At 30.5% G+C, this 8,531-nt stretch overlaps 1 protein-coding gene across 1 annotated transcript; it reads left to right on the plus strand.

The window, feature by feature from the left end:
* Positions 1-1,981: 1,981 nt before the first annotated feature.
* On the plus strand, positions 1,982-4,659 carry LOC140865045 (uncharacterized). The gene is made up of 2 exons (XM_073269543.1): positions 1,982-2,172; positions 2,427-4,659. The coding sequence occupies exon 2, from the start codon at positions 2,427-2,429 to the stop codon at positions 4,278-4,280; it is 1,854 nt and encodes a 617-aa protein (XP_073125644.1). The 5' UTR covers positions 1,982-2,172; the 3' UTR covers positions 4,281-4,659.
* The last annotated feature ends 3,872 nt before the right edge of the window (positions 4,660-8,531 follow it).

The following is an 8,531-nucleotide window of genomic DNA, read 5'->3' on the forward strand; positions in this document are numbered from 1 at the left end:
TGTGAATTTGCATTACTATGCCTATTTGGGGTGATTCTATACTGCCCTCTGGGGTAGTGCCCGGAGGGCAATCCAACAGCTCGGGGCTTGACACATCATCATGATGTGATGTGTAAATGGCCCGGGGCCATCGAATCCGACAGATCGGGCATTGCCCATTTGCCAGCTAAGAATCCCCCGCTTATTTGCCAACTCGTACGAGCGATTGACTATAACAAATTTCCATTATTAGTACTTTCTTATTCCAAAATATATTCGTTTTTTTCGTTTAATATTTGTATTGTTTTACTAATATATTTTTATTAACTATATATTAAAAAATGTGAATCGATTTTTTAAATAAATTAAATATAAATAAAATAATAAGTTTGTATGTTAATTTGTTTTTTTCTAATATTTTTCTTAAAATGTTTGAAAATCAAACATACCTACATATATGAGACAAATTTTATTATATATCCGAGCTAAATAAAATATAACAAAAAAACAAATGTGAGATTATCTCATAAGTTAATTTTGTGAGAGAGTCTCATACTCAATTTGATCAATTAAAAATCTTACCTTTATATAAAAATATTATTTTTAACTTTATATAAGATCATACCAATCTATCTTACGTATAAATATAGGGGTGATTTTTCGATATACCTTACTACAAATATTGGTATGAAAAAAATTCATACCAATATCGATAGTAAAATTTCGAAACTTTGGTACGAAAAAAATTCATATTGATATCGTATAGATAACGAAAAAAAATTCGGTATACCAAAAAATGTCTGTATATCGAAAAAATTTCGATACGGTATACCAAAATTTCGATATTTCGATACGGTATGTCAGCTCTAGATAAATATAATGAAATTTTAAATGATATAATAAATACATGAATTCATTTTTTGGTGGTAACCAATTTCTTCAAAAAAAAAGAAATAAATAAATAAATGGGTAAATTCTTAATGAGAATGTTTGACCTTTGTTTTCTATCTACGGACCAAATACCAGAAAAATCTGTCAAAATAGACACGAATAGGGCGGTGACATCGAAAAGAACTTTGAAATTTGCTCCTTGCTTTACTATTTTATATTTAATCTTTTCATAATCTTTTTGACGATATCTAGGTCACCTGTCGGGGATTTATTGATAAACATCAAAATCACACATTTAATTACTATTATATTAATTAATAATTAATAACAATTGTATTTTTTCAAAAAAATAATACATGTATTTACCCGAATTTGATACATATAGACACACATATATGGGTTATAATTTGATGATGAAGAAGCCGATGGTCGGACAAACAAGAATATGTAAAATGAGTCGAATGAAAAAATAATATTTTCAATATTATAATTAATATATGATCGGATTAAGTAAAAAATCGGATATAAAATTAAATTATGAGACGAATCTCACAACTATTTATTATATACAATATATTAATAATATTAATAAAAAAATTATAATTTATCTTACTTATAATTTATCAATAATTAATAATTAAAATATCTTATCAATTTTCAAAATTATAAATTATTAGATATTTTTTTATTGTTATTTGAAATTTGAAATGTTTAATTTATAATCTAATTTGAAAACTTTAAAAAACTAATTATAAAAAAATATAGATATTATTTTTTGAGATAATAAGTTAAATATCGATAATGATGGTAAATAATAGTTATATTTGGGAACATGTGGCACCATGTCCTGCGGCGGCCATGCAGACCTGATAATAAAAAGACAAAGTTACCCTCATCAATCATTACTAACTTCCCCGATCCAATGCATATCCGGCGTCGGTGTTTTAACAATTCCGGAGGACCACATTGTAATTTCACCGGCAACCCCAAGCAAAGCGAAGCTCATTGAAATTAGACCGCTGCGTCCAGCTTTCATTCTCTTTTTATTCCTTATTATATTATATTTTTATTTATCTTATTATTATATTTTTTGCAATCGTAGAATTAAGGCTGGAATTTTCTTCTTTCCCAATCTCTTCTAGCTGTTATACTTCAAAGTTCACATACCTAGGCCTGCACATACATACCATTGTGAATATTATACTCATAGTTTGTGCTTATGAGGGAAAGCAAGTTCATGTCCATTTGAAAAGGGCTTGAAGAACTTGGATTTTTTCGAGAAATTGAAGAACAGCGCGCACGGTAAGTTTTGTGCTGGAACATTCTTTTATTTATTCAAGAAAACACCGTCGGTATACGGAATATGTGATGAAGCATGTGTTTAATCTCGTTGCAAGGAAAAAGGTTCCTTTTTCTTTTCTTTTTCTTTTTTTTTTTTGTGGTTATTACGAAGAATTTTGTGGGGTTGCTTTACTTTTCTTTTCTTTTTCCCAAAATTTTTAGATTTTTTACAGGTTTGTAATATATGGCTTTTTGCTTGAATGTTTTCTTCTCAGATGCGGGTGAAAGCTGCAAACTTTTCATTGGTTTTGAGGCAAAGCCCCATTGTTCATTGGTGGTTCAAGATTTTGATGGTGGTAGTGTTTCTTGGTATCTCGATAGTTTGGGGGATTGATGGCTTGAATATGAGTGGCTCTTTGCAGAAGGATTTGGTTTTGTTGACAGTTAATGATTCTGAAAACTTGTCTCGGTCCCATGAAGATTTTAGCTCGAAAAATGTTTATCTGATTGATTCAAGCTTCACACACCAAAGTTCAGCACAAGAACATGAAAATCTTGAACCTGATATTTCTTCGGAGTCCCTTATTTTGCCTAGAAATCAACCAAATTTCTCCAGTTATACCCCAAAACCTTTAGCAAATTTGTCCAATTACATGGAGGGACATGTTGTGAGTACCCCTTTATCTCCTAGGATTATGCCTTGGGTTTCGGCTGAATTGGAAGCAAATTATTCATCCAATCTTCTTGCTAAGTGGTTGGCTCCAGGGGGTGAGCCATGTAAGGACTCAAGAGCATCGGATGTTAAAATTTCTAATTTGGATGATCTTGAAGAAATTGAGTTATCAACTGGAGATGTACATGAGTTCGTTTTCCAGTCAGTAGATGATTTAGGGAAGCCACTTTGTTCCGGTGGTGATTATTATGAAATCGACCTCTCTGGTGAAACATGGAAGGCTAGGCCTCCGATTAAGGATAATGGAAATGGAACATATACATTTTCCCTTCAAGTTCATCCTGATTTTGCAGGGGATTACAATCTCACCATTATCCTGTTGTTCAGGCATTATGAAGGATTGAAGTCTTCGCCTCCAAGATTTGTATTTGATAAGGTTCTTCGTGCAGTTCCGATCAGATTCCTTAGATCCACATCCCAGCTGCCAGGAATAAGCCAGTGCCATAAGAATGATTTCATGATGGATGTTTGGTCTGGTCGATGGACTCGACATGCCAGGAACGATAGCTGCCCGATTAGTAGGGATGGCCGGTATAGATGCCAGGAACCGAGTTTTCCGTGCCAGCACCCTTGGTGTGATGGTGCATTAGGAGCACTGGAGAGTAATGGTTGGATATATTCGGCACATTGTTCTTTCAAGTTGTTTATGAGCGATGAAGCATGGAATTGTCTGAACCAACGTTGGATTTTCTGGTGGGGTGACTCGAATCATTGTGACACGATCCGTAACATCCTTCACTTCATTTTAGATGTGCAAGATATCCCTACCGTTCCAAGAATATTTGATATGAATATTTCCAATCCAAGAAATCCATCCCAAATGGTCCGATTCACCAGTATTTTTAACGGTCATCATAACCATACCGGTAACTATCAAGGCTTAAACTCCTTAATCAATGAGGAGTACCGAGAAAAACTGAAGGGATACTTTTCTGAAGATGTAGTTCCAGACACCATGATCATGAATTCAGGTTTACATGACGGTGTGTATTGGTCTAATCTTAGGAATTTCATCAAGGGGGCGGATTATGCGGCTGCATTTTGGGCCGAGGTAATGGAGGGAGTGCGGAAACGAGGGCTGGTGCCGCCTGAAATTATATACAGAACAACGGTGACAACTGGTGGACATGCTAGAAGCTTGGCGTTTAATCCTAGTAAAATGGAGGCTTACAATGGGGTGGTATTGGATAAGTTGAGGAAATATAGAGTTCTTGATCGAGTCATCGATGATTTTGACATGACATACCCGTGGCACTATGACAACCGGTGCAACGATGGGGTGCACTACGGGCGTGCCCCATTGAAAGCAAAGTGGAGGGATGGCCAGATTGGGCACCAATACTTTGTGGACCTCATGCTCGGTCATGTGCTGATCAACGCTCTTTGCGCCGCATAAGCGTGGCAATCAACTACATAGAGTAGGCATATAAAAATTTGTCGCCATGATACGTGGAAACATGCTGGTAGGGCTCGACGGTATTGGGCGATACTGATGTTGGCTGAGATTGGCTTTGGTTGGTGCAATAAAATTGATCAGATTTTTTTAGCACAAAAGAAGAGGATGGCTGTTCTGGAAAAAAAAGACCAAATATGCAGGTTATTCATGCCATTTTGGATCCTACACGTTATATAGGCAAGCGTACGCAATAGAGGATTGCTATATATGTGGGTTTCTTGTATCATTCGTTTGAATTTTCAAAATTTAGCAAGAGGGTGATTATCAGTTTATCATTCAAAAGGTTTATAAAATTCTTTGTTATATTTCAAATGTGAAATACACTGCGTCTCCGAAATATATATTGCTGATTTTTTACAGTTTGAAGAGTTCATTCTTGTTTTATTCCTTAATTCTTGTTTGAACAAATCATTCGATTTTCGATGAATATAATATTTTTATATTTAAATATAGGACGACTATCTAATTTGCATTAATCTAAAATTCGTCAAGTATTATATAATAACTTAAGTTTCCAATACATTATGTGAAACAAAAAAAATAAAATAGTATTTCAACACATTTAATTTGATTTAACATTTTTCATATATTTACAAATTCTTGCGCAAATTATAATAAATAAATAAATAAAATTTAAAAAAAATAAAAGGAAGAAGAGCATGCTGGCAGTGGACGTTATGGGCTGTATGGCTTTCGTATGAGCCTGTGCGGCCGTTGTTAATAACGACGTTTGATATATTTATGAACTGCTCATGAAATCAAATTTATTTTGAAAAATAAATTATTTAGAAAAAAAAAACCCTCTGAATACCATTTGCTCCTCTAATTGATAATTGATAATTAATCAACATAACTTATTTCATTCAAACATCCTACTTTAAATATTAAGTATTATTAATTTGACCCACCAACTACTTATCCACATTTTCCTCAACTTGCCATTGTCACTAATTAGTTACTATTATAATTAATAAACTATCTATAAAATGAAAAAAATAATTAAAAATCAAACTTAAAATCAATATAACTTATAATAATTTGTATGGTTTTTTTAATTTTTTAAAAAATTATTTAAAATTACCCACATTTTCCTCAAATTTTTAGACATCTTTTTTGTAAATATTTTTCTATTTATAATTAAAAATGAGTTGATATATGGCCTATTAGAATCATATGTTTATTTCAATCAAGGTTACAATTAGCTTGATATTTTTTGTTGTTATGTTATACTCATGATTAATAATTGGCTATGCATGTAATTTTTTGTGTTATTTTCGTAGGAGTTTTATTTAATTACATTATAATTATTTTTAATAATTTATTAAGTTTATTCAAAGGATGATAAAATAGCCCCATAAATAACATCATTAATTTAATTCATTATTTAAATTGGATTTCCACTAATATAATTACTTGTCATTAAAACATAAAAAACAATATTTTTTATAAATTTTCCCGCTAATATAAGTACTTGTCATTAAAAAATGGGCAATTTGCTAAAAAATCTCCAAATGCAAACATGTTTTGCTTTGGGGTCCCTAGTCATAAAATATGGTACAAAACAATACAAGATGTGGTACAAAACCATACAAGATGTGGTACAAATTAACAAAAAATGTGGTACAAAAAAATGGCTAGGGAGTGCAGAGCAAAACATGTTTGGATTGGGGATTTTTGAGCAATTTGCACTTAAAAAATCAATATTCTTTATAAATTTTCCCACTAATACAATTACTTGTCATTAAAAAATCAAAAATCAATATTGTTTATAAAATGAAAAAATTAACTAAAAATAAAACTTAAAAATCAATATGACACAGTATGAATATAATTAATCGTCATTAGAGTACGAAAAATCAAGAAAGGTTACCAATACATAAATTTCCATTAGAACACTATAATTTCAACAATTAGAAATAAATCATATGTATATGACGTGAAAATTTGAAAATTAATTTAAACTAAATTTCAAAATAATGAACCTTTGATAAACGTTAGAATTAGATATATATTTTTTGAAATCTAAAAGACATGAAAATTTATATCACCTCTTTCTCAAATTATCATGTATTAACATCCTTGGCTCTGTCGATAGAATTGAGATACCTCTGCAAACTCAAACGTCGATAGAATTGAGAGAAAAATGCTAGAAATATAACAAATATCGTGTACAACGATATTTACAATAATAATATCGTGAGATTTCGTTTTTAATGTATCGTGAGATTTTGATAAATTAAATTCTTGTATTGAATTTTTTGTGTTGTAAAATTAGTTGTACAAATTTTGTTGTACATGTAGCATCACTCGAATTGAGATACCTCTGCAAACTCAAACAAATTAAAATAACTGGTAACCCAATTTTTATTAAAAAATATAATATAAAGTAAATTTTAAAATTTTTATATATTAAAAAAATGAGTTTGATCAAAATATGTTTATTTAGTTTAACCAAATATTTTTTTATAAAAATTGTACAACCAAATATTGTGTGTAATGTATATATAATGTTTTCGAATGTCTTAAGCGGTTGCGGTCGGTTCACGATTTTTTTTAATGATAAGTAAAATGGAAAAAATTAGAACTATTCAAATTATTAGAACAATGAATGAAAACTATAATAAACAAAATAAAACTAAATAAAATTGTTAGGTTTGGACAGTCTGAAATCACAGAAATACCAGAAAAATTTTCGAGTGTGTGTTATCTTTCAGTGTTGTCAACACTTCAAGAAAACATTGTGCAGCAGAATAATTAACTAACAGCAAAAGTAAATATCACATAGATATTTATGCATAAGTATCAAATACTTGTGCGATGCCTCATGGCGAAATAATCACTAGAAAATTAAATCAGTTTACAAAAATCAACTAGTTATAGTTTTATGAAAAATCTATTTTTCTCAACAGATTGAGAAAATAAAAGAATTCCTAAAAACTAGTAAGAACTAGAATAATAAACCAATAGGAAGTTCTAAACCAAAAAACAAAAACCAAAGAAACACTTTCTGAACAACACTTCACTCGTGTGTTTTTCAGTGTTTCCAACACTACTCGGTAACACAACGTAGCAGTAGTATCTCTTCAGAAATTTTCAATGATCGATCTTCAATACTCTAGAATTTCTGCAGTACTTTTTCTATGTATTTTGCTCTCTATATTTCACTCTCTTGATCTCTCTTTTTCATCATTACTTTTGATCGGTCCATTCATCTCTTTAAATAGATCTTCAATATGTTTTCATAAATAAGAACCTACAAATCATGAAAACAATATATTATCAGAAATCAAATATTTTAAATCAAGATATAACATATATTACCAATTTAAAACTTGTCTAAGAAAGGCAAAACTATAAATATAGAAATTGAATGTAATAAGAAAATAATTTAAAAGACATGTGCACAACATGTTCTTTCAAAAATAACAATCAAACAAAAATAAAGTTAATCAACTATAATATGTTTAGACATAACAAACACCCGCAAACAATTGAGCATATGATTTTTTCATTCTTGCTCATTGTTATAAAAAAAGGTTGAAGATTAATATTTGTATAGAGAATGAGTAAATAGATTAACAAGAAAGAAAGAGGAAAAAATTTTTTGAAGAAGATTTGGGAGAGAAAAGAGTGGAGGCGGCATAAAAATCTATTGTGTGTAATGTATATATAATGTGCTATAAATATAACTCTAGCTAAATACAAACTATACACGGCGGTGCGGAGCGGGGCGGTTTGGGCAAAAAATTATAACTGAATCGTGGCGGCGGGGAGGTTTTTTTTTCTTTTTTTTAAACCGCGGTTATTTTAAAAAATGAAATATGACGATGCGGGGCGGTCGGTTTTGACGGTTTTTGAAAAAAATTGATCACCCCTACCAATAGACCCCTGCGTCCAACTTTCATTCTCTTTTTATTTATTTATATCTTATTATATCTATACTATTATATAAAATTTGAAATCCATTTAATAATTGTTTTAATCCGCTTAATGACACCAATACAAAATTATAATTTTATCCCTCAATAATATATTATATTAAATATAAATTATCGAGTAAAATGATAAAAATTCACGGTTGTATTTTCCATTAACATCATTAAAAACCACCTACTATTTACACGCAAAGCGTATACATCGGTTCCCAGTTATTATTATTATTTTTGCAATCGTAGAATTAAGGCTGGAATT

This window comes from Henckelia pumila, chromosome 4 (genome assembly GCF_033568475.1).
Source record: "Henckelia pumila isolate YLH828 chromosome 4, ASM3356847v2, whole genome shotgun sequence".
Lineage (NCBI taxonomy): Eukaryota > Viridiplantae > Streptophyta > Magnoliopsida > Lamiales > Gesneriaceae > Henckelia > Henckelia pumila.